The 27,895-nt window shown below is 37.9% G+C and overlaps 1 protein-coding gene across 4 annotated transcripts in view; it reads right to left on the reverse strand.

Annotated features, from left to right (window-relative positions):
* ANO6 (anoctamin 6) overlaps window positions 1-27,895 on the reverse strand; it is a 228,461-nt gene that overhangs the window by 84,215 nt on the left and 116,351 nt on the right. For all 4 annotated transcript variants that reach the window (XM_030938982.1, XM_030938983.1, XM_010382272.2 and 1 more), the window contains one exon: window positions 21,489-21,617. In XM_030938982.1, coding sequence (XP_030794842.1) covers window positions 21,489-21,617 — 129 coding nt within the window. The remainder of the gene's footprint in view (window positions 1-21,488; window positions 21,618-27,895) is intronic.

Consider the following 27,895-nt stretch of genomic DNA (forward strand, 5'->3'; position numbering starts at 1 on the left):
AATAAGACAGGCAATTTTGGCAAAATTCAGAGAATTTTTTTCTGTCTGCAAGACTGAGATGTTTGTGAAGCTATAAATGTCTAAATCTATAAAAATAGTGAACTAAATCTATATTACATGGCCATTTCAAAAGATACAGAATATACTACACTTATAGATATTAAATTTTAGATGCCTAGGCTTTTGCCAAGCTGTGCCCAAAGTTGTAAGGGAAGCATGCAAAGATGCAGACTTGTTTGACCTTTTAAAAAGAATGCTTTTCATGACAAAATAGTTTATACTGCATTGTGAAATGAAGAAAATGAGTAGACACAGAGGTTAAGAACACAAGCTTTGCTATGGTTTAAGTATGTGCTCCAAAAATCATGCCAGAAACTGAATCCCCAATGCAACAGTGTTGAGAGGTGGGGCCCACTGAGGGGTGATCAGGTCACAAGGGCAGACTTAACAAATTAATGACATTATCACAGGAAGGGTTTCATTAGCATGGAATGGGCTCCTTATAAAAGTTTGGCCCCCTTTTGTTTCCAACCCCCTGCCCCATTTTTGTTTCTCCCCACCACCTCTCTCCCCCCCACCACTGTGGAGGTGACACTGCAAGAAAGTCCTCACCAGATGCCAGCCCCCTTGATCTCAGACTTCTCAGCCTACAGAACTGTGAGCCAATCAATTTCTGTTCTTTATAAATTAGTCTGTGGAATTCTGTTGCAGCAGCACAAAATGGACTAAGATGAGCTCTGTAACCACACTTCCTGGGTTCGAAATCTGAATTTATTATTCGTCAGCTCCATGACCCATGACAAGAAAATTAAACTCTTCATGCCTCATTTTCTTCATCTGTAGAATTAAGAAAACCCACTTGTTTCCTTTTTAGGGTCTTGCGAAGATATGATTTAAACTATGTAAAGCACATGAAGTAGAATTTTCATTTCCAATAGTGATGAAAGGTAACTTGGAGCAAGCCTTACACTGAAGATAGCTGAAAAAGCTGGGTGGAGTATTTAGCACAGCAGTTAACAAGATAGAGAGGAACTGCTAGGTCCAGGTCGAGATCATCTAGTGGGTCTGGCAGTCAGGCACTTTACCCAGGGAGCAGTACTCATGATCTGCCCACTCTAAAGGGACAGAGTGGGGATGAGCTGCTGTGCTATGCACAGGGCCTAGAACATAAAAAACATCCCATTAACTAGAAGTAGGTGAAGCTGCAAGAAAAAGACCAAAGGTCAAAAATTAAAAGAATATACTTGGTATTTGGCTAAATTTGAGTCCAAGTGGAATCCCTGATGTACTGTGTAGAAGTATCAGAAAAAGGATATTGCTTTGTTTTTATATCATTAATAAATGGTTGTCCAGTACTTAAAACATGCCAGACACTGTTCTAAGAGTTGTACAGATAAAGTACATTTAACTGTTTGCTGCAACTTGAACATACAATAGAGTAGCAGAGGAAACCAACAAGTGGTATAACTTCCCTAAAAACAAGCAAGTGGCCTAGAAATGCCCCACTCAGATAGTGGTAAGGAGAGTTTCAGGTACAGCTCTCCTACTCTGCTCCCCGCAAGTGACTGTTCCCTCTGGGTGTCCCCATCCCCGCCATCTCTGCAATTCATCCTGAGAAGTTCTTCAGCACTTTCTACCTCTGACCCACCATATTCCCAACTTGAACTTGAAAGTTGACTCAGATTCATTCTACTTCTTATCTAAGCAGTACTTCTTCCCTCTAAATCCTAATACTCACATTGTGATTCTTATATAGGAGCCCAGTCCTTATTTCTGATTGATTACCTCTTTATTACTGAGTAAAGCATTTTGATCCCACAGACAGTGTTCATCAGTATATGCCCGACATGGTTTCGATTTCTGTCTTTGTCCAAATGTCATGTCGAACTGTAATCCCCAATGTTAGGAGAGGGGCCTGATGGGAGGTGACTGGATCATGGGGGCGGATTTCCCCCCTTGCTGTTCTCATGATAGTGAGTTCTCATGAGATCTGGCTATTTAAAAGTGTGTAGCATCTCCCCTTTGCTCTTATCCTCCCGCTCCAGACATGTAAGATGTGCCTTCCTCCTCTGCCATGATTGGCAGTTTCCTGAGGCCTCCCCAGCCATGCTTCCTGTGCAGCCTGCAGAAGTGAGCCAATGAAACCTCTTTTCTTTATAAATTACCCAGTCTTGGGTAGTTCCTTATAGCAATGTAAGAACTAATACAATACCTAACACATATCTGTTAAAAGAATATACTCAACAAGCATTAGTTCATTTACAAACATTTCTTGAGTGCGTTCTATTTTGCAGGCATCCTGCAAAGTGCTGGAGACTGAAAGAAGAATTTAAATTAGTCTGCTACAGAGGAATTATAGAGAAACTTAGTGTCCAGTGACCTAAGACTTTCTCCCAATACAGAATGACTGAAACATTTATTCATGTGCTTCCTGGCACTGTAATGGACATCTGTCATTCTTTATGGCCACTCATTTTAAACTCCTACCAGACCCCACATCCACTATAGCAGATAAAAACACAGACACTCCTTTTCCTGGTCTCCCATGAAATTCAGCTACTGGCACTTGAGCTAGGCCCTGCCAATCAGACTACCTGGCTCCAGGCTCCAAACTGAATGCTAGTGGTGCAAAGAAGCCAGGCCCAGCAGAATACATTCTGGGGTGGCTAAGAGAGCAAATGCCAGTTCCAGAAACGGTAGAGGTTACGGCAGGAGCTTCCCATAGCCACTGCTAGTCAGTGGTACCAGCGGTGCTGGTAGCAGCCCTGTGCTCGGGACAGCAACTGTGCTTTTTCTCCTGCAGCAGAATTTAAGGTACTGCTTCTGGCTGCCTATCTCTAAGCTTATTTATCTAACCCTTCAGGAGAATCTGTGAGTTCTCTAACATTTTTCTGATAAACTCTTGATATGCTTAAATTACAGTTCATTTCTGATACCGGTAAGCAAGAATTCTGACTAACAGAGAGGCCACAAACTAGGGAAAACATGTTAGCCCAAAACCTAAAACATGGTACAGTAGAGGGAGAGAAAAGGACTGACACCGTGACATTCTTTCCTTCAGGGGAGATGACTCACCCTGAGGCTGTACAAAGGGCAACCCAGATGGTCTCACTAGCAGGTCATAGCAGGATCCATGCCTGTGTCTTTGGTATCCTCTAAAATTCAGTCATGAATTTCAGTTAGCATGTGAAAGCTCAGGCCCAAGAATTTTAGCTCTTGGAGACAAATGTCTTCACTAGAAGAGTAGGAGAATCAGTCAGAAGAGGGTCTTCTCCAGTGGCTTGATGGGTGCTTTAACAATTAAGTGCTGGTAGGAAAAAAAATCATGTAACTGTGTTCAATGGCCTTAGGATAAACTCATGGTTCCCATCGCAGTTGGCCTGTCTCCTTCCTGGCCCCTAGCTATCCACTAGGGAGCTGTTCCAAACATTTAAGGTGCTCCTTGCACTCATTACTCCAGCCCAGCATGCTCTGCAGGTGACCTCACCTCCTTCCTTACACAGAAAAGGGCAGCCACTCACTGGAAACTCCTGCCAGTCTCTTTCTTTCTACCTATCAACAGCTGGGCACCACCTCTCTTCTTGGTGTCAGAAGTCCATCCTTTCATCTCTCTTCTTGAGCTTACTTTGGCAATACCTCCCATTTTTCTCTTCATTGCTTTTACTCCTCTGCCAAAAAAGACCTTAAATGTTTCCCAGTCTTAAGAATATTAAATCCTCCCATGGCCCTGCCTGCTGTTCAATTACTGCCCTCACTTCAGAGATGTCTTTTAATCTTGATATCATTAAGACTTAAAACAAGCCTATAACAGAGTAAGGATGCAATAAATGTCTAATGAATGAATAAACTGAGTGAATGGTGGATCGATGACTGCCTGTTACGCCAGAATGAACTAGGGAGTATAAATAGCTGCAGTGCAGCAACTGGGCTCCTTTGTTCTGAGCCCCCCATATTTTCCATGTTCTTTTACTTATGGGTATTACAGGACATGGTGTAGAAAGAGAGATGCAGCTTAATTCGGAAGTACACCAACACCAGATAGATAGCACAGGGACATCCATAGCATGAAGTGATTCCTGGACGCTTCAGAATTTGAATTACCAGATGACAAAAGAAATGAGGCTTAGAGAGCCCAGAATGAGCCAGCCCCACATGACAGCAGTTATGTCAGACATACCAAACACAAAATATTTCTGTCTTGGTGGTATCAGCGGTATCAGCTATGAATGCAACATGCTGAATAGTGCAAGTCAGACATGTACCTTCTTGGTGGAGTTTCTAAACTGAGGCTACAACTCATCACCTTCAAGGGACTCTCTCTTCTTGAATTTTGTTCTAACAAATAGCCCCTGTAGTTCTTGCAGTTTTGGTTTTCCTGTTACTCCTGAGCATAGTGGTTAGATTCTGAGTCAAAATTGAAATCCTGGCTCTGCCATTTACTAGCTCTGTGATGTCTGGGCAAATAATCAGCTCTATAAACATCAGCAGTTTCATCTAAAAAACAGAAGGGAAGAAATAGCTTCATTTTGGGATTATTTTAAGGATTAAGAGTGATCATGGGCATAAAGCACTCAGCATGATGCTTGGCATACGATAAGCACTGTAGATATGTCAGCCATCACCATTACCTTCTCTCTGCCTTTCAACTTGCTCGACTTCCCTTATTCCTTAAAAAAAAAAAAAAAAAAAGAAAAAGAAAAGAAATTCTCTCTATTCTGCAGGGCTGAGAGGCTCATCTCTGTTTTAAATACCAAATATCTAACAAAACAGGTAACCCCACTCACTCTGCCTCTACACCATGCACCCAGTGACCCTTCATCCTTGCAGTGGGACACCAGTACACCATTTTATGGGAACGCATATGGGAACTCATTTTATGGGAACTCATAAAATTAATGAATATGGGAACTCTGCAGTGGGACACCAGTACACCATTTTATGGGAACTCATATGGGAACTCATTTTATGGGAACTCATAAAATTAATGAATATGGGAACTCTGCAGTGGGACACCAGTACACCATTTTATGAGAGTCACCTAGACTCCCCCTTCTTGACTCTTCTATACCACTTGGCTATCCTGATCTTCAGGCTACCTTCTTTGATATCTGATGGATATCTATCTTTTCATTCTCTGAAGGATGTGAACATATCTTTTTATCTCTTCTGCCTCATTTCTATATATAAGGTTGCTGGTGAGAATGCATAGCACATATAATATCATAGATGCAGAAAACAATAGAAATACTTCCCTTCAATCTCATTTTAAGAGCTTGATAATATTCTCTCAGAGAGGTGTACCATTATTTATTTAACCAATTTCAAATGGTTGGATATTTAGGTGGTTTCTACTTTTTTGCTATTATGAAAAATCTTTGTGCATCCATTATTATTTCCTCAGGATAAGGTCCTAAAAGTAAAATGGTTAAAGAGTGTATTCAATTTTAAGTTCTTTAATATGTATTGCTGTACTGCCCTCCAGAAAGGCTGCATTCTATTTTAGCTCTTTACAAAAAACTCCGGAGATATTTACCTGATTTCTCTCAGGATAATTGGTAGACCTTGGAGTTGGTTTATAATGCCCTCTTTTTACCACCAACTATAAATACTTAAACAGTCGAATCAAGGATAGGACATTTTTATTTGCTTAAACACATTAATATATCACCTTCGTGTTACTTTAATAAGACAGTTCTTGTTATTTTCCTTTGGCATGGCAATTCACAAATAACTAGTGGAATATTTAAAAAATTGATCAAACCAGTTTTCTTGGTTTGTCGGGTAGCTAAAGTAAATTAGCATATGTGCTATATTTGTCAAACAGGCACATATCAGGGAAGGACTGCTTACTTAAGAAGAGACTGCTTAAGTCTCTTTAATATGAAATCATCTTTACTTCACTGTAGAATTTACACTTGGATAAGTAACAGTGTTCTTGACATTTAAAAAATTAGGGTAGAGCTGTCTTCCATGTTAAAAATGAAAGATAATTAATATTGCATATTGGCTGACATAGCCATTGCTCAATAAATATTTGCTGAATAAATGAATATCTGAGGCCACACAATTTTAAAGTAAAAATTATCTGTGTCTCTTACTGGAAACCTTATATATAAGAACCTAAACTGATAGTCTATGATCTCTATTTGGCAGTACAAAATGTTTAAACTAGGCTCACTGACTTTAAAAAAAAAAAGGCTAGTCATAAATTAAACTGTGTTGTAAATGTCTATATCTCCAGGGGAGCAAATTCATTTGCATTGGAACCAAATTTTATTTTTTAACTTACTAGAATTCTGGTAAAGCTAAAGTGACTGCAATCACTGAGGACCTATGTACATCACAAAAAGATGCATGTGATTCTATTACTGATGGTGGAGAATGGTACTGGAGGTTCAAAGTGAAAAAGGACAAAAGCACCTGCCACACTCCAGAAACCAGTATCTTATTCATACCTCTTTTGAGAGGTTAATAAAGCTGTCAGGGAAATAAAGAATAAAGCAATCAAAATCACAAAGGACAGACTGGCATAATTAAGGAAGCTTTCTATCCCTACACACCCTAGATTACACATTACACATCTCATTTGGCTTAGTAAAGTCATTGTTGTGAAGGACTTACTTGTGAATTACACAGTAATGGTACTGAGTGTAAACACAAATATCTACCATTTTCTTTCTATTACCCACCTTTTTCAGTGTAAAAAGCAGAGACTGCAATGTCTAAGTAGTAAAATTAATGAATATACTGTGATGATAAAGTAGAAATCAGTTGGGATTAATGAAATATATGAATAGATTGATTTCAAATATTCTTAGAACTTTGTCAGGCAAAGTATTGATGGTGCTGTCATTGTATTTTCAACTTGCCAATCTTTTTTTAACCTACAAAGATGCAAGAGAAATAAGTCATAGGTACTTAATTTGTGGGAAAAAAAATTAGTCTTATTACTGTAAGTGCCATTTATTAGTTATATGTCATGTTCTCCAGAAGGTTTGGTAAGCAGAATACATTATTTAATTGGAACTTAATTTAAATTCACGTGTTGGTGATAAAAACATTTAATGTTAGTGGACTGATCTGATGAGGAATTTACTCAACTGAGTAATGTATGTTCACTAGGGGACAAAAAACAGACGAGCATTTTAAATGATAAACACAGGATGGAGTGAATATTTAGCTGAAGTTCACTTCCAAATATGACTTTTAAATCAATATCACAAAAGAAAGAAATGCTCATTCTCAGTAACACAGAAAACAAATTTTCAGAGAAGAAAAAATAAACACCCATAATTCACTGCCAAGATAACTATTGTATTAGTTAAGTGTACAATAAAGTTTTTCAGTAAAGTGTTTTCCAAACTTATCTGCTTACAGGAACAACTTTGGAGAGCTTATTTAAAATGTAGATTCTTGAGCCCCTCTCCTGGAGGTAGGTACTGACTCAGCATGTATGGGATAGGGCCTGGACAATCTATTTTTAACAAGCAACCCAGGTGACTTCTCACAGGACAAGTTTAGGAAATCCTGTTTTCTAGGACACACCTTTTCTGTGCATATATGCATGCACAGGTGCACACAGCTATTCTTTTGTGATTATTTATCCCTGTCAAGCCTGTTTTATGAGAGAATTTGGTATAGCTGATTTTTGCCAATCCTGCTGTACCCCTTTACAGATGATCTTTTAAAAAGGTGACACATTTGCCCTGCTGGTACCAGGTAAATGACAGCCTCTTCATTCAACTTACAGCCAGACCTCAGGAGGAGCAATCAGAAAAAGGGTTTTCTCTTCTCTATGTCTTTGTGAACGTGTTAACTCCTCGGTATGATAAAATAGAATAATCAGGTCTTACTTTTCAGAATTTCATTGTCCTCTCTGTTTTTAAGGTTTCAGCCGGGAGATACTTCCCATTTTGGAAATGAGAAGCAAGAATTGAATTCATTGCTCTTGGTGATGATACTCAAAAATAAAACCAAATGTGCTTATACCAGCAACACATTTTGTAGATGTAATCTGAAACTGCTGATTCTAATTTAATTTATTCCTTCTTACCTACAGTCTTAGTATAAACAAGTAGGCTGTAAAGCAAGGGAAAAGATAAAAATATAAAGACCTCCCCGCTTTAGTCTAAAATACTTAGGAGCTAAAGACAGATCTGACTTCACTCCCTAAAACAAAAGACAGAACACCTGCCAAAAGTTAGCTGGGAAGTAAAACCACCCAGCACTGGCTGCCATATCTCTTACTGAGCCTATCCTAACATGAGGGTCATGTTTCCAATTCATCAACTACTTGTTGCAAATGTCATTCCCAGGCAAACTTTCCATGCTGTTCTGATTCCTCATAGTTCCCCCCATATTCTGATTCCTCATAGTGCCCCCCACATTACCTTCTTCAATTTGAAGAAGGTAAGCCAATTTTTAGTCTATGCAATCATGCTTTCTTCTTTATGAGGATCCATGAGACAAATTTTTCTCAGGAGGATCTTTCCTACCAGAATACTATGTTACTTTGGAACAACCAGTTTTGTTTTTATTGTGTTGAAACTTTATGTTATTAAAATCCTCTTGTATTCTTTGGCAACTAGGAAGTTGAGAGGCAAATTTGCAGCTGATCTCTAACTTCTGAACAAGAACTTATGGTTGATAATAAATCATTTTATTACTCTGACACATGGCTTCATTTTATTTTTCTGGCTTTTATCTCTCTTTTACCCTGATTTAGTCTTTAATTACTTTCATTCTTGATATATTTCCACAGGTGACCTTAAATACTTTTTTCACTTCCCTCCTAACATTTATATTTAATAGATAAATAAAAATTGTGTATCATGTACAACATGTTGTTTTAAAATATGAATATATAATGGAAGCCAAAATCAAGCTGATTAACATATGCATTTACATGTCACAAACTTTTGTGGTAAAAACACTTAAAATCTACTCCTTAGCAATTTTCAAGAATATATTATCAACTAGAATCAGCTGTACCATAGTTCTCCTAATCTTATCCCTCCTATCTAACTAAAATTTTGTATCCTTTGACCAACATCTCCCCAACATCCTCTCACCTCCAGCCCCTGGTAATCACTATTCTACTATCTACTTCATGAATTCAACTTTTTTTACACTCAATATGTAAGCATCGAATACTATTTAATAAATTATAAATTCATTCATGCATTGCTTACCAACAGGATACGTTCTGAGAATGTGATTTCATCTTTGTATGAACACCATAGAGTGTACATATGAACATACACAAACCTAGAAGGTGTAGCCTACCATACACCTAGGATATATGGAATGGCCTGCCGTTCTTAGGCTACAAACCTGTACTGCATGCGACTAAGCTGAATACCGTAGGCAGCTGTAACACCATGGTAAGTATTTGTGTATTTAAATATAGAAAAGCTACAGTAAAACTACTGTATAAAACATTTTAAAGATGGTATACCAGTTTAGGGCACTTATCAGGAATGGAGCTTGCAGGCCTGGAAGTTGCTGTGGGTGAGTTAGCGAGTAAGTGGTGACTGAACCTGAAGGCCTAAGACATTATGTGCACTACTGTAGACCTTATAACACTGCTCATTTAGCTTAAAACACAAACACACTCTATAGCTGTACACAAATTCTTTCTTTATATCCTTATTCTATCTCAAATATTTTTCTATCTTTAATTTTTAACTTTTTAAACTTTTTTGTTGAAAACTAAGACATCAATACACACATTAGCCAGGCCTACACAGGGTCAGGATCATCAGTATCACCGTCTTCCACCTCCACATCTCGTCTCAATGGAAGGTCTTCAGGAGCAATAACAGAAATAGAGCTGTCATCTCCTGTGGTAACAGTGCCTTCTTTTGGAATACCTCCTGAAGTACCTGCCTGAGGCTGTTTTACAGTTAACTTTCTTTTTTTATTTATTTTTTATAAGTAGGAACATACTCTAAAATAATTATAAAAAGTATACTTTTAAAACATACTATAGTTATAGTAAACACATAAACCAGTAACATAGTCATTTATTACCATTAACAAGTATTCTGTACTATACATGATTGTAAGTGCTATGTTTTTATATGATTAGCAGCCCAGCCCAATAGGTTTGTTTGTACCAGCATCACCACAGACATGTGAGTAATGCATTGCACTACACTATTAAGACAGCTATGATGTCACTAGGCAACAGGAATTTTTCAGCTGTGTTATAATCTTAAGGGACATTATGGTATATGTGGTATATTGTTGACTGAAACATCATTAAGCAACTTGTGACCATAGATAGAAAAATTTAATGTAGTATTAACATAAGTAAGTAGGGTGCCAATAACTATAAAAAGTACACATTGCATATTAAAGTTAATAAATGAATGCCTTGAGTTATACTATCAGTTAGAATACTATCTTATTAGGCAAAAATAACCAAATACTTAATATGCATAAGACTTAATGAGGAATCAAGTCATATGATCACCTCAATAGATACAAGAAAAAGCATTTGATAAACTTTAGAACCCAGTTATTATAAAAATGCTTAGCAATCTAGGACTAAAAGGGAACTCCTTTAACTTTTTAAAAGAAGTCTATCAAAAATGTATGGCAAATGTAATATTTAATAGTGAAATTTTAAAAAACATTCCCATTAAAATCAGGAACAATACAATCGTGACTACTATGTGTATTGGTTTTGTCCAAGAGGCCATAGCCACTGCACTCAGACAAGAAAAAGAATAAATATGGCAAAGAAAGACCAAAACTGTCAGCATTTGTAGACAATATGGTCTTCATTTGAGAAAATAGTATTAGAAACTACTAAACTAAAAAGAGCTTATCAAGGTTCTTGGCACTTATAAAAATCAATAGACTTCTTTTACACACAGTATATCATAACTGCATTTAAAATGCCTCTGACAATAGCAACAAAATTTTTAAATAACTGGGAAAAGTTAATAAAAATGTACAAGATCTTCATGGACATTACAGGTTGAATATCTCTTATCTGAAATGTTTGGAACTAGAATTATTTCTAATTTTGGACTTTTTAAGAAATTAGAATATTTGCATTATACTTACCACCTGAGCATCCCACATCTGAAAATCCAAAATGATCCAGTAAGCATTTCTTTGAACGTCAAGTCAGCACTCAAAAAGTTTTGCATTTTGGTGCATTTTGGATTTAGGATGCTCAACCTGTATTATAAAGCTTTATTTAAAGAATAGTAGATCTCAATAAAAGGAGTGATATATCATGTTCACCATAGTAAAACTTTTTGGTAAGCTTTTAAACATTTCCCAAGAGATCTCGTCCAGACTCTAGGAGAACTGTTTTGGTCTCATGATGATTCATCCAAAATAATGGATAACAGTTTTTAGAAGCTCACAGGCTCTAAAACCAGTTAGTCAGTTGTCTCACAGTATTTGAAAGTTTGAATTGAATTATAATTATATAAGTGTAACTTTGTTCACTCATTTTTAAAAAGTTCTTTATCCTACAGTCTCCATTGGCCGGATCCTTTTGCCACACACTAAAGAATTCTTAAGGTCAGATATGAAATACAAATATATACTTCCATATATAAACTTTTCAACTTCAAGGACATAAATTTTCCATTAACTTTTAGGAATGGATAACTAATTATTTAAAAAGTAAATAAAAAAATCATACTCAGGATTGCTCCCACTGTTTTTGTGCTACCTAGACCTCTTTCCCGTCTTCACCCTCATCTGAATTGTACCATTACTTGGTCACTAACACATCGGTTTGAAGGCAAGCATCAGACAAAACAAAATTCAAAAGATCAATTCTGCCAATTGTTAGCCATTCTGGAAGAATGCAGCAATTACTAACAAAACTGAGCAAGGGAAGTTGGAGAAATATACGGGAATTTGTTTTATGTAAAACATCTTTGCTCTTTACAATATGGATCAAACATATTTAGATATATTTAATCATCTACTGTGCCAGATACTGCTGGCTGCCTACGGAACAGCCATTCTCCCCTCTTTATTACTAAGAAAAGCCTGCTTGTTCTTTAGGTATTCTGTGATCAGGTGACTCAAGAGACGAAATACCAATCTTGTTTAGTCTATGCTAATGACAATAATTCCATTCATGTTGCCAGCAGTTGATTTAGGAAGAGACTTGTAACAGACAATGAATTGTGAAAGGAAATCTGCAAAGGGCCCTTCTAGAGGAGCTTTCTTCCCTCTTAAAAAACAGCCCTGAGAAAGGGCATTCCTTCTCTCTGCCTCTGGCTACCTGGAGTTGCAGCAGCCATCATGAAATCAAGGGAAGACAATTTAAGAGCCAACATATTGAGGATGGCAGAGCAGGAGGATGGAATGACTTCATTAAGCCAATAAACTAATCCAGAAATGGCTGTATCTCCAGGGCTACTTAAAAGAGAAAATAATTATTTCATTTTAGCATTTAAGCCATTTTGAGTTTGGTTTTCCTGTTATTTGTGATTTAAAATATTCAAACATTTTGTGTCAAGCCCAGTACAGGCTAAATGAGTGTTTGTTGCTGAAGCAACTTATAATCATCCTCAGGTAAATTCTAAATGTAAACGGTTTATGCTTTGTAAAGGAAGGTGTTACGTTTAAGTGTTTTTGGTAATATGAGTGGCCCAAGTTACATGATATTTGAAGGTTTGGCTAGAAAACTATTTTCTTTTTGTTCAAAGGATGATATATCCTTTTAAATACTCTATGTTTTTGGTGTTTGTAGCCCCATCACCTCTATCTTTCTCCAGCCCTACAAAGTGTTTAACAATATGCTTTAGATAAACTCTGGTGGAGTCAACCTTGAGGTTGCTTTAGGAAATCAATATGGTTTACATATAAGTTTTTTTCTTTCAAAGAAAACAGGATTTTGAATGGCCTTTCCTTGGTATTGTCCTAAATCCTCAATAAGGCCTGACAAGGAGTACAATGGAACTCACAAACGTTTTTCCAATGAAGAAAAACTTGATTCCAAAGTTAAGCTTTGAATTTCGGTGAACTATATATAAACTAAGTAGTATGTGCAAATACAGTCTGAAAACACTTCAAAGCACAGCTTATAAAAATGAACATCAAGGTATATCAATCCATGAGTTCAAGGATTGCCAAAATTAATGATGATTTTTTTCCTCCTGATTTACGAGAGTTACCTTGGGACCTATGTTTCTGTCTGAAGCAAATGCAGAACTGATTAATAATGTAAGCAGCTCTAGGGCCCTTCACCATGGCAGTAAAGCTCCTGTCTAAAACAAGAACTGTTTCTTTTATACTTTAATGGATTAGATCTGTTTAACTTACTTTATATAGTGCTCAATCCAGATCCATTGGCATATGGATGCTTAATGAATATTTGATGATGGTGACTATGACTGCATAGAATATATCTTAGTGTCCACAGGAAAATGAAAGTGCCCTAAGCTGCTTTACTTTAGTGATAAAACTGTATAATAACAGAAAAGTCATGCCTTCTCATATCAGGGCATTATTTTAAGAAAATCCCAAATAAAAAGGGAAGATACAAGAATTAAAATTTATGATCTAACAATGCTAAAAAATTATGTAACATCTATATATGTTATTTTATTTAATCTTAACCATAATTATATAAACTAAGTATTAGGATCCTATTTTCCTGAATCTAAGATGCCATCGATTGTATGGTGAGCCAATATTTTATGTATTAATAAGAAAAAATTCAACAATGAAATTATGATACAGCATTTGTAAGATCCAACTGATTTTAGAGATGGCAAATGTAAAAAAGAAAAAAAAAAGTTGATTTGAAAATTTGCCTAAGTCACATAGCTACCCAGCCAGAAACGATACTTTCCACTCTCTGAGTTCTGACCAGTAGCATGTGAGCACAACTGATGTAGTTATTTTGAGGCCAAAGTGGTAAAGAAGCATGAGTACTTTCTTCATCTTATCTACCATTTATCTATGTTGATGCTCAGGATGATGCGGGAGTCTACCTGTGGAATATGGCAGAGCTTCTGTCAGGCTTGGGTTTCTTGATAACTGCAAAGGACAGAGGCCCAACCCCAAATTATGTGCCGAACAGGGATGCTACATTTGACTTTGATGTGAACAATAAACACTCTGTTTTTGTGTTAAGCCCCTGTCATCTGGGGGATTGTTTGTTACAACTAGAATTACTCCAATAGAGTGGCAGAATTATAACTTGAAGGTCAGGTTCCAAAGTCTGGGCTCATTCTATTCCACCATGCAAATATAAAATGCCACACTTAACCCCCTCTGAAACAAACAGATGAATTAAACAGTACTGATTACTTCATTTTTTAAAAGGTTTTATCACTTGATTTGAAAGAATGGATAAAAATCAATAGATTTAAAGTTGGCATATTTCAAGGAGACAGTCCAGACAGGACTGTGTGTGTGTGTGTCAGTGATAGCATGTATGTGAAGAACAGGGGAGGAAAAAAAGGATGAGGAATGGGGGCGGAGCAAGATGGCCAAATAGGAACAGCTCCAGTCTCCAACTCCCAGTGCGAGCGACACAGAAGACAGGTGATTTCTGCATTTTCAACTGAGGTACTGGGTTCATCTCACTAGGGAGTGCCGGATCAGTGCTGGTCAGCTGCTGCAGCCGGACCAGCGAGAGCTGAAGCAGGGCGAGGCACTGCCTCACCTGTGAAGCACAAGGGGGAAAGGAATCCCTTTTCCTAGCCAGGGGAACTGAGACACACAACACCCAAAAAATCAGGTAACTCCCACCCCAATACTGCGCTTTAAGCAAATGGGCACACCAGGAGATTATATCCCACACCTGGCCGGGAGGGTCCCACGCCCAGGGAGCCTCCCTCATTGCTAGCACAGCAGTCTGCGATCTAACCACAAGGCAGCAGCGAGGCTGGGGGAGGGGTGCCCGCCATTGCTGAGGCTTAAGTAGGTAAACAAAGCCCCTGGGAAGCTCGAACTGGGTGGAGCTCACAGCAGCTCAAGGAAGCCTGCCTATCTCTGTAGACTCCACCTCTGGGGACAGGGCACAGCTAAACAACAACAACAACAACAACAACAACAACAAAAAAGGCAGCAGAAACCTCTGCAGACGCAAACGACTCTGTCTGACAGCTTCGAAGAGAGCAGTGGATCTCCCAACACGGAGGTTGAGATCTGAGAACGGACAGACTGCCTGCTCAAGTGGGTCCCTGACCCCTGAGTAGCCTAACTGGGAGACATCCTCCACTAGGGGTAGACTGATACCCCACACCTCACAGGGTGGAGCACACCCCTGAGAGGAAGCTTCCAAAGTAAGAATCAGACAAGTACACTCGCTGTTCAGCAATATTCTATCTTCTGCAGCCTCTGCTGCTGATACCCAGGCAAACAGGGTCTGGAGTGGACCTCAAGCAATCTCCAATGGACACACAGCTGAGGGTCCTGACTGTTAGAAGAAAAACTACCAAACAGGAAGGACACCTACACCAAAACCCCATCAGTACGTCACCATCATCAAAGACCAGAGGCAGATAAAACCACAAAGATGGGGAAAAAGCAGGGCAGAAAAGCTGGAAATTCAAAAAATAAGAGCGCATCTCACCCTGCAAAAGAGCACAGCTCATCGCCAGCAATGGATCAAAGCTGGACGGAGAATGACTTTGATGAGATGAGAGAAGAAGCCTTCAGTCCATCAAACTTCTCAGAGCTAAAGGAGGAATTACGTACCCAGCGTAAAGAAACTAAAAATCTTGAAAAAAGAGTGGAAGAATTGATAACTAGAATAATTAATGCAGAGAAGGTCATAAATGAAATGACAGAGATGAAAACCATGACACGAGAAATACGTGACTAATGCACAAGCTTCAGTAACCGACTCGATTAACTGGAAGAAAGAATATCAGCGATTGAGGATCAAATGAATGAAATGAAGCGAGAAGAGAAACCAAAAGAAAAAAGAAGAAAAAGAAATGAACAAAGCCTGCAAGAAGTATGGGATTATGTAAAAAGACCAAATCTACGTCTGATTGGGGTGCCTGAAAGTGAGGGGGAAAATGGAACCAAGTTGGAAAACACTCTTCAGGATATCATCCAGGAGAACTTCCCCAACCTAGTAGGGCAGGCCAACATTCAAATTCAGGAAATACAGAGAACGCCACAAAGATACTCCTCCAGAAGAGCAACTCCAAGACACATAATTGACAGATTAACCAAAGTTGAAATGAAGGAAAAAATCTTAAGAGCAGCCAGAGAGAAAGGTCGGGTTACCCACAAAGGGAAGCCCATCAGACTAACAGCAGATCTCTCGGCAGAAACTCTACAAGCCAGAAGAGAGTGGGGGCCAATATTCAACGTTCTTAAAGAAAAGAATTTTCAACCCAGAATTTCATATCCAGCCAAACTCAGTTTCATAAGTGAAGGAGAAATAAAATCCTTTACAGATAAGCAAATGCTTAGAGATTTTGTCACCACCAGGCCTGCCATACAAAAGACCCTGCAGGAAGCCCTAAGCATGGAAAGGAACAACCGGTACCAGCCATTGCAAAAACATGCCAAAATGTAAAGACCATCGAGGCTAGGAAGAAACTGCATCAACTAACAGGCAAAATAACCAGTTAATATCATAATGGCAGGATCAAGTTCACACATAACAATATTAACCTTAAATGTAAATGGACTAAATGCTCTAATTAAAAGACACAGACTGGCAAACTGGATAAAGAGTCAAGACCCATCAGTCTGCTGTATTCAGGAGACCCATCTCACATGCAGAGACATACATAGGTTCAAAATAAAGGGATGGAGGAAGATCTACCAAGCAAATGGAGAACAAAAAAAAGCAGGGGTTGCAACCCTAGTCTCTGATAAAACAGACTTTAAATCATCGAAGATCAAAAGAGACAAAGAAGGCCATTACATAATGGTAAAGGGATCAATTCAACAGGAAGAGCTAACTCTCCTAAATATATATGCACCCAATACAGGAGCACCCAGATTCATAAAGCAAGTCCTTAGAGACTTACAAAGAGACTTAGACTCCCATACAATAATAATGGGAGACTTCAACACTCCACTGTCAACATTAGACAGATCAACGAGACAGAAAGTTAACAAGGATATCCAGGAATTGAACTCATCTCTGCAGCAAGCAGACCTAATAAACATCTGTAGAACCCTCCACCCCAAATCAACAGAATATACATTCTTCTCAGCACCACATCACACTTATTCCAAAACTGACCACATAATTGGAAGTAAAGCACTCCTCAGCAAATGTACAAGAACAGAAATTATAACAAACTGTCTCTCAGACCACAGTGCAATCAAACTAGAACTCAGGAATAAGAAACTCAATCAAAACCGCTCAACTACATGGAAACTGAACAACCTGCTCCTGAATGACTACTGGGTACATAACGAAATGAAGGCAAAAATAAAGATGTTCTTTGAAACCAATGAGAACAAAGATACAACATACCAGAATCTCTGGGACACATTTAAAGCAGTGTGTAGAGGGAAATTTATAGCACTAAATGCCCACAAGAGAAAGCAGGAAAGATCTAAAATTGACACTCTAACATCACAATTAAAAGAACTAGAGAAGCAAGAGCAAACACATTGAAAAGCTAGCAGAAGGCAAGAAATAACTAAGATCAGAGCAGAACTGAAGGAGATAGAGACACAAAAAACCCTCCAAAAAATCAATGAATCCAGGAGTTGGTTTTTTGAAAAGATCAACAAAATTGACAGACCGCTAGCAAGACTAATAAAGAAGAAAAGAGAGAAGAATCAAATAGACGCAATAAAAAATGATAAAGGGGATATCACCACCAACCCCACAGAAATACAAACTACCATCAGAGAATACTATAAACACCTCTACGCAAATCAACTAGAAAATCTAGAAGAAATGGATAACTTCCTGGACACTTACACTCTCCCAAGACTAAACAAGGAAGAAGCTGAATCCCTGAATAGACCAACAGCAGGTTCTGAAATTGAGGCAATAATTAATAGCCTACCAACCAAAAATAGTCCAGGACCAGATGGATTCACAGCTGAATTCTATCAGAGGTACAAGGACGAGCTGGTACCATTCCTTCTGAAACTATTCCAATCAATAGAAAAAGAGGGAATCCTCCCTAACTCATTTTATGAGGCCAACATCATCCTGATACCAAAGCCTGGCAGAGACACAACAAAAAAAGAGAATTTTAGACCAATATCCCTAATGAACATCAATGCAAAAATCCTCAATAAAATACTGGCAAACCGGATTCAGCAGCACATCAAAAAGCTTATCCACCATGATCAAGTGGGCTTCATCCCTGGGATGCAAGGCTGGTTCAACATTCGCAAATCAATAAATGTAATCCAGCATATAAACAGAACCAAAGACAAGAACCACATGATTATCTCAATAGATGCGGAAAAGGCCTTTGACAAAATTCAACAGCCCTTCATGCTAAAAACGCTCAATAAATTTGGTATTCATGGAACGTACCTCAAAATAATAAGAGCTATTTATGACAAACCCACAGCCAATATCATACTGAATGGGCAAAAACTGGAAAAATTCCCTTTGGAAACTGGCACAAGACAGGGATGCCCTCTCTCTCACCACTCCTATTCAACATAGTGTTGGAAGTTCTGGCTAGGGCAATCAGGCAAGAGAAAGAAATCAAGGGTATTCAGTTAGGAAAAGAAGAAGTCAAATTGTCCCTGTTTGCAGATGACATGATTGTATATTTAGAAAACCCCATTGTCTCAGCCCAAAAGCTCCTTAAGCTGATAAGCAACTTCAGCAAAGTCTCAGGATACAAAATTAATGTGCAAAAATCACAAGCATTCTTATACACCAGTAACAGCCAAACAGAGAGCCAAATCAGGAATGAACTTCCATTCACAATGCTTCAAAGAGAATAAAATACCTAGGAATCCAACTTACAAGGGATGTAAAGGACCTCTTCAAGGAGAACTACAAACCACTGCTCAGTGAAATAAAAGAGGACACAAACAAATGGAAGAACATACCATGCTCATGGATAGGAAGAATCAATATTGTGAAAATGGCCATACTGCCCAAGGTTATTTATAGATTCAATGCCATCCCCATTAAGCTACCAATGACTTTCTTCACAGAATTGGAAAAAACTGTTTTAAAGTTCATATGGAACCAAAACAGAGCCCGCATTGCCAAGACAATCCTAAGTCAAAAGAACGAAGCTGGAGGGATCACGCTACCTGACTTCAAACTATACTACAAGGCTACGGTAACCAAAACAGCATGGTACTGGTACCAAAACAGAGATATAGAACAATGGAACAGAACAGAGTCCTCAGAAATAAGACCACACATCTACAGCCATCTGATCTTTGACAAACCTGAGAGAAACAAGAAATGGGGAAAGGATTCCCTATTTAATAAATGGTGCTGGGAAAATTGGCTAGCCATAAGTAGAAAGCTCAAACTGGATCCTTTCCTTACTCCTCATATGAAAATTAATTCAAGATGGATTAGAGACTTAAATGTTAGACCTAATACCATAAAAACCCTAGAAGAAAACCTAGGTAGTACCATTCAGGACATAGGCATGGGCAAGGACTTCATGTCTAAAACACCAAAAGCAACGGCAACAAAAGCCAAAATTGACAAATGGGATCTAATTAAACTAAAGAGCTTCTGCACAGCAAAAGAAACTACCATCAGAGTGAACAGGCAACCTACAGAATGGAAGAAAATTTTTGCAATCTACTCATCTGACAAAGGGCTAATATCCAGAACCTACAAAGAACTCAAACAAATTTACAAGAAAAAAACAAACAACCCCATGAAAAAGTGGGCAAAGGATATGAACAGACATTTCTCAAAAGAAGACATTCATACAGCCAACAGACACATGAAAAAATGCTCACCATCACTGGCCATCAGAGAGATGCAAATCAAAACCACAATGAGATACCATCTCACACCAGTTAGAATGGCAATCATTAAAAAGTCAGGAAACAACAGGTGCTGGAGAGGATGTGGAGAAATAGGAACACTTTTACACTGTTGGTGGGACTGTAAACTAGTTCAACCATTATGGAAAACAGTATGGTGATTCCTCAAGGATCTAGAACTAGATGTACCATATGACCCAGCCATCCCATTACTGGGTATATACCCAAAGGATTATAAATCATGCTGCTATAAAGACACATGCACACGTATGTTTACTGTGACACTATTCACAATAGCAAAGACTTGGAATCAACCCAAATGTCCATCAGTGACAGACTGGATTAAGAAAATGTGGCACATATACACCATGGAATAGTATGCAGCCATAAAAAAGGACGAGTTTGTGTCCTTTGTAGGGACATGGATGCAGCTGGAAACCATCATTCTCAGCAAAGTATCACAAGAACAGAAAACCAAACACTGCATGTTCTCACTCATCGGTGGGAATTGAACAATGAGATCACTTGGACTCGGGAAGGGGAACATCACACACCGGGGCCTATCATGGGGAGGGGGGAAGAGGGAGGGATTGCATTGGGGAGTTATACATGATATAAATGATGAATTGATGGGTGCTGACAAGTTGATGGGTGCAGCACACCAACATGGCACAAGTATACATATGTAACAAACCTGCATGTTATGCACATGTACCCTAGAACTTAAAGTATAATAATAATAAAAAAAAAAGGATGAGGAATGATTTCTCAAGTGGGTGAAAGTAATATACATATGCACTCCTTTTTGGTCTGTTTTAGTTTAAAGCAGTTTGGGTACAAGTAAAAAAGTTCCAGGGAGTTGTTTATCACATGCCCTACTGTTTTAACATCCTGAGACAAAGAGGCCCTTTACCTTAAAAAGCTTGGTGCAAAGGAAAGGAAGAAGAGAGCAGTTTGACTGGCAATGCAATGAATGAAAGGGAGGGAAGGGAGGTAACAGAAAAAAAATGCGGGATCAAGAGCACAGTTTCCATATTCAAGACAGTTTGAACCATGGCTACAACACTTGCCAGACTAGAGTCCATGACCTTGTATACTCATCTAACCTAAGGGTCATCTCTATCATCTATAAAATGGTGTGATTATAGAACCCACTTTATACTGTATGAAAGGAGAACATGTACGCAAAATGCATGTACAATACCTGAGTGAGCACACATTGAAAGCTAGTTGTTATTACACTAGTCATTATTAATCATTAGCTTCCTATCCCACCTAGTTGAACAGCCAGGCATGCTTAAGGTAAATCTCTTCTGTACAATAGAAAGTCCAATTCCTTGAAAGAAAGTGTGGTTTCAGCTGTGAAACCAAATGAGGTTAAGAGCCTGAGAAACTCTGACTCAAATTTAAAAAATGTTTCGTTAATATGCTTTGAGAGAACATGAGCAGAGAAAATATGAAACTATGTTTTGTGTATGATATTTCAACACCAGTTTCACTTTATTACTTATATAAAATAGCAGAGTTTTCATTTTACAATATAAGAAATAAAAAGAAAGGAAAATAGCATTAAAACTTACCCTTTGTTTTTCATTTGTACCCTTTTTACTGGTCTCTTTTCTACTTTCATCCTCATACACTAGAACAAAGTCTATTCTTCGCTGACCATCATTAAAAAAGAGGGAGTCAGATTTTCCATTAAATTCTTCCTGTGTAAAACAGAAAAACAAATTGTAATATATACTTTTTTGAAAAAGTGCTGATTTGTAAGTGTTAATTTTCAAGCTTTAATAGGTTTATTGTGAAAGAGAAATACATCCACTACTAGTCAGCTTACCAAGCAGTCATGGCCACTATGACTATGACATGGCAAACATGGTGTATTCTTGGTGAAAGAAGTCTTTGAATTGAACAGTACAATATTATTCTATAAACTCATGAGAGTATATCAATATTACGTATGTAACACAATCATCCCAGAATTATTTCCACATTAAGCAGCAAAGGCATATCAAGGTCAAAAACGAACATAGTAAACAAAACTGCCTATCCAAGGGAGTGAAGTTTATTTAGCAAGAAGAAAAATCTAAGACAAAAAAACTGTTGATGAAAATCTCATCCTTCTTATGTCTTATTTTCTAAACTTTTACCATTTTTCATGATTTCTTTTTGGACCTACCTCACCACTTTATAGAAGATATCATGGGATAACTTCAAATAAATGCCAAAAGATACTTCCATATAAATAAAAGCTGCACTAGTCATTGGTGTTTGTCCCGTAATCTACAAATGATGTCCCTCATTCCTAGCAAACAAATTTTTAAAAACCAAAAGAACCAGCAACAACAAAATACAGATGCCTTTAGTTTAGAGCTTAAAATCCTTATGGTTTAAAAAAGAAATGATGGCAGAATAGAAACCAAATACAAAAATACCTATTAGCATATGGAGTTGGATAGAATTGTTCTAATTTACTCCAAGGAATGATTTGAATTTGTGTTCTCATACAGCTTGTCAGAATGCTCATGTTAATTTTGTTAAGAATCGACTGCTTTTTAACTAAGTGATACTGAAAAGTTTTCTATGATTCGTTAAAAACTAATAAGGAGATTTCATTTTGCAATCATTTGGTGTATAACTTGTACATTATGTTCATTAAATGTGATTAATTCTCCTCTGCATTCAGTATCAATTAGCACAGAAGCTACGCAATTTTACCACACACCACTTTCTCCTTTTCTTCACACTTTTGAGAACATATATTTTTTGATACTTATATGAAATGTGATATTTATCATTCCTTTCCCCTTTTCCACTGTTGTACACATGAAGGTTTATTACCAGTATTTGAAGTTCCTAGTTAGCAGGTATTTCACCAGCAGACTGAATGCTGCTGATGTAACCCATCTCAATGCACCTTCATCCAGTGCATATAACCTGGAATTCTTTTTTTTTTTTTTTTAATTATACTTTAAGTTCTAGGGTACATGTGCATAACGTGCAGGTTTGTTACATATGTATACTTATGCCATGTTGGTGTGCTGCACCCATCAACTCGTCAGCACCCATCAATTCATCATTTATATCGTGTATAACTCCCCAGTGCAATCCCTCCCCCCTCCCCCCTCCCCATGATAGGCCCCGGTGTGTGATGTTCCCCTTCCCGAGTCCAAGTGATCTCATTGTTCAGTTCCCACCTATGAGTGAGAACATGCGGTGTTTGGTTTTCTCTTCTTGTGATAGTTTGCTAAGAATGATGGTTTCCAGCTGCATCCATGTCCCTACAAAGGACGCAAACTCATCCTTTTTTATGGCTGCATAGTATTCCATGGTGTATATGTGCCACATTTTCTTAATCCAGTCTGTCACTGATGGACATTTGGGTTGATTCCAAGTCTTTGCTATTGTGAATAGTGCCGCAATAAACATACGTGTGCATGTGTCTTTGTAGTAGAATAATTTATAATCCTTTGGGTATATACCCAGTAGTGGGATGGCTGGGTCATATGGTACATCTAGTTCTAGATCCTTGAGGAATCGCCATACTGTTTTCCATAATGGTTGAACTAGTTTACAATCCCACCAACAGTGTAAAAGTGTTCCTATTTCTCCACATCCTCTCCAACACCTGTTGTTTCCTGACTTCTTAATGATTGCCATAACCTGGAATTCTAAGCACAAACAGTGTGACTCTGCCGTGAGACCTTTCCTATCCAGGGCAATAAAGGGCAAGGAAAACAAAGACACATCGATGTCTTAGGCTGATACCACTATCCAATTCTTATATTTGCAATTTCAGTTATTTCAAACCAATAAACTCCAAGAGTATTTAAAACTATATGAAAATGCTGAGCCCTGTCTTTTTCATTTCAGCCACAGAGTCCTTTAGGTCCATTCAATTTCTCTTACTTTCAATGAGGACTGTACTATGGGTGACAACCAGGGCTATTGCTAGAGGAAAGTTGTGCATGGAGAAAAAATATATATCTATCTATAATTCTCAGAAGAACAAAGGGGAAGAGGGGTCCAGTGGAATATAGTCAGGAAAACCTGGTCATCATTGCAACATCTGAAAAGTATACAAAAAGCAACTCGTTCTCTGCAGCCCACATTCTGTTGCCTTTGGTGGAGTCCAGCAGGAGCTCACTGAAGTTCTGAAGAATTAGGCCTGGAATGAGAACCACATCTGTACATGGCTCCAGGCACTCTTCCCTTGCACAGTGGAACAGGCTGGCAGTTAGCACGCAGATAATCTGGTCTGCATATGCAAACCTCCCATGTGTGATGCAAGACCATGGCCCTTTATTTGGAGGAAAACTCCACTAACTTGGCAACATTTGCCTGTGTGAAATAAATAGGTCAAACTCCAATATGGTACTATTAGAATGCAATACCAGAGAAAAGAGTGCCAGTCTCTACTGCTGTGAAATCCAGGTTTCCTATCTCTTGGCAGAAGACATTCTACTACACAACGGAGAAAAGGGAGAAACTAATTACTAGCATGGAAAGAATATGTAACAAATAAGGGAACTGGCCTAAATAAAAACAGATAGTTAAAATGCTGAAGTTAAATTATTTGTCCAAGATCTGAATAAATATAAAGATAAAAATAAAGATAGTTAAAAATGCTGAAGTTAAGATCTGAATAAAAGCAGTCAGATTAGGACCTTTGCTCAAATTCTTGTTTATGTGTAAGGGTGTTTGAAACTTGCCTTGGACAGCAAGTGAAACTGTCTTACTGTATCAGAATTTCCAAATAGCCTGTGATATGGTTGTCATTTACTATGAGATTGGAGAGTATTCCAGGCTCATTTGGGTTAATGGTCTCTCAAACTTTATGCCCAGCAGGATGCAAGAAAGGTTTACTGTCTAACAATAAAGTTGAAGGGTTACGCTATGAAAAATAAATATCAAAACATTCACATAATTTGAAGTGTAACCGATGTGCAAATATGGAAAAAACACGTGGCTCTCTACAATTTTTAAGAGAAGAAAAAGTAGTTAATTCCAAGAAGAACACAAAGGGAAAAAACTATAATAATAGACAACTACTAAAGTAAAAATATGGGATCTTCTATTTTTCAGTAAATTGTGAATCCAGGTACATGGTAAGTTCTAGGGAAACAAAAGATTAGAAGCAGAAGCCTTTAAGTAAATTTAGATTTCACAAAATATGAAACATAAAAAATTTTATTTACATGCCATGCAGTTACGAATGATACATATTCCTAAGTGTTTTTCCTAACTGTAGCAGAGTTCAGGCATCAGAGTCAAGGCATGAGTAATAAGTAGAATGTTCTTCCCCCTACCAACAAAATGGTGCAAAAATATTGCAGAGATAGAAGACACTAGGTCAAATTTTCTTCATTTTGATCAAAATGCAAACTGCAAAGTTCAAGAAAAACACAGTAATAATTGAGCCAAAAAAGTGCCAAGAACTGCAGGTATGGAAGGCTGACTTCCGAAGGTGGAAAGACAAGTACTGCGGAAGCCGGGGTGGGAAGGAAAGGAAGTAACGTATTAGTAACTCTGGACACACAGGGGAGCCACACAGGAAGTCAGCTCAGTGAATGGTGTGTACTGTAGTGAGTAAGTGAGCTTGTTTTTGACCAGACCAGGCATTCAGGAAAGTGTTGACAGCGAAGCAGCACAGAGGAAAAGGAGCCTATTCAAGGAGGAAAATACATCCTGAAGCTTGGACTCCAAGTCTGTTTTAGAGTCAAATGTGTCAGGATATTCCAAGAACATCCCTTGGTTGTGACTCTCTGACGATCAACGTGTACTCAGGAATGGCCCAGAATGATTTTTGTACAAATCACACTGTCTGCTTCCTGCCCTGTTAACCACACTATTAGCTTCTGAAGGTTAGTGGCCAGGTCTTGCTTGTTCACCTTGAGTTCTCTGCTGAGAACTCAGGGGCTCAGGTTTATTTTTTTCTTAGAATAAAATTTTTTTTCTGATAAAATATATCCTCAACACAAAAAAATTCTGAAGATACAAAAAAATACAGAAAAAAATAAAAGTATATGTAATCCCATCTCCTAGACAAGAACTAAGTTTCTTAAAATTTTGGATTACATCCTTTCACTCTTAGATGGACATACATGCATGCAAGAGCACACAAATACACTAACCAAAATGATACCATATTATACATACTGTTTTATAAACATCTATTATAGACACTTACTAGCTTTATAGAAAGCTCTACAACATGTGTAATAGCTGCAATATAATTTAGTAAAACAGTTCCTCCACTGATGAGCGCAGAAGTAGTTTCCAATTTTCTGCCTTTATAAACACTGCTGCAATGAGCATCTTTGTACATATGTATCTGTGCACATGTTCAATTACTAAATTCCAGAAGCAGATTTTAAGTGGCACAGCCTTTTTAAAAGCTTTTGATACATAGGTTGCTAAACTGTCATCCAAAATATTTATAAAATCAACATATCCACCAGAGGGTATGAGTGCTTTGCTCCACCCTCATTTGACTTCAGTGTTTTCTACTTTTCCCAATATGATAGTCAAAATATGTATTTTTTTTCTTGTACACCTTTTAACTACAGAGCTCTAACTTTGTTGTGGATACTGCCCAAATTAAATGCTCTTTTTTTGTGGAGTGCTTATTACTCTCTTTCAATTAATCGAACAAACTTATTAAATACTTTTCAGTAGATTGTCTTGGGTCTTCTTACTGATGAAATCCTAAAAACCACACAGGTAACTGAACAGGTGGGGGTAAAGGGCAATACAGACTAGGCCTATATGATTCCATGTGGCTCAGTCTGGGACTCCTGTCTGCTAAGAGAAGACTGCTAAGTGGGGGAGGGCACCAAATATCTCTTCAAATGTAAGCACTCAACATGAGTTATGGAGAGACTGGTTATGAGAGGTTCCTATGCATCCCTGGATGGTGCTTGCACCAAGCAATCCAAACACAGAAATGGTGTGATTTATAGTCACTCTGAACCCTGGTATCCATTTGAACAGGGGGCTGAATAAGACAGCTTCAGAAGGGGCAGCAGCTGCTAGGAGTGGATGGTGTCCCAGCACAATCTGGGGTTGTGGTCATGAAAAAGAAAATAGGGAATGATGTATATAGTGACCTCAAAAGAGTTCATTTTTACTAAATTAGTCCTGAAAGGAAGACGGAGAAATATTTCAGGGCACCGTCAGGCACCCCTGGGTTTAGCAAGGTGAACATGTTTTCTGTAATGTGGACACTCAACTGGAATGTGGCATGCAAATTTTAGAAGGGCACCAACCCGCTGACGGACTTTCCATTATAATTTACATGCCGCCTGAATAACTACCAAGTTATCAATTGTGTATTTTGACTCATACATTTCTTTAGATTCAAAACATACTACTTATTTGGTATACAAATAATTTCTGTTGCAAGTTAAAACTGATGCAGAAATTCTTAAAAAAATAGTCTTGTGTTTTATGTAAGTAAATGGCTATAACTAGTTCTGAAACAGCTGAACTTGTTATTTTCAGTCATTTCTCATCAAGGATAGATGTAGTTCACTTATAAATACCATTAGATTGTGCCATGAAATGCTTTGTATGCAAGGGAATGTTCACATATCAATGGCTTCCTGATTTACCTCTGTTTCCGTTTGCCTGTGTTAAACTCTAGAGTTCTATCATTAGAATAGAACGTTGTAGACCCGGGTGAGGATGAAGGCGCAATGCCTTGAGCATAATGAGTATTAAATATTTCCCTCTAGTTCATGCCAAGGAAGCAGTACTTTTATCAAATGGAGTTCTCATAGGATTTTCCGTATTGTTAAAATTTCTGAAAAAGGGTAGAGGAAATATGAAAACAACTTTGAAATGACTTTTAAAATTAAAACTTCCTTAAACATCATTAATTAACAAGGGTGGAAGATGCTGAGTTGGGAGCCTTCTTATGAGGTAGAGTACTCTTACTGAATCTTTTTCTTAAACCCAGAGTTATAATTGTAATTTTCATTAGCAT

The sequence above is a fragment of the Rhinopithecus roxellana genome, chromosome 10 (genome assembly GCF_007565055.1).
Source record: "Rhinopithecus roxellana isolate Shanxi Qingling chromosome 10, ASM756505v1, whole genome shotgun sequence".
In the NCBI taxonomy this organism is placed as follows: domain Eukaryota; kingdom Metazoa; phylum Chordata; class Mammalia; order Primates; family Cercopithecidae; genus Rhinopithecus; species Rhinopithecus roxellana.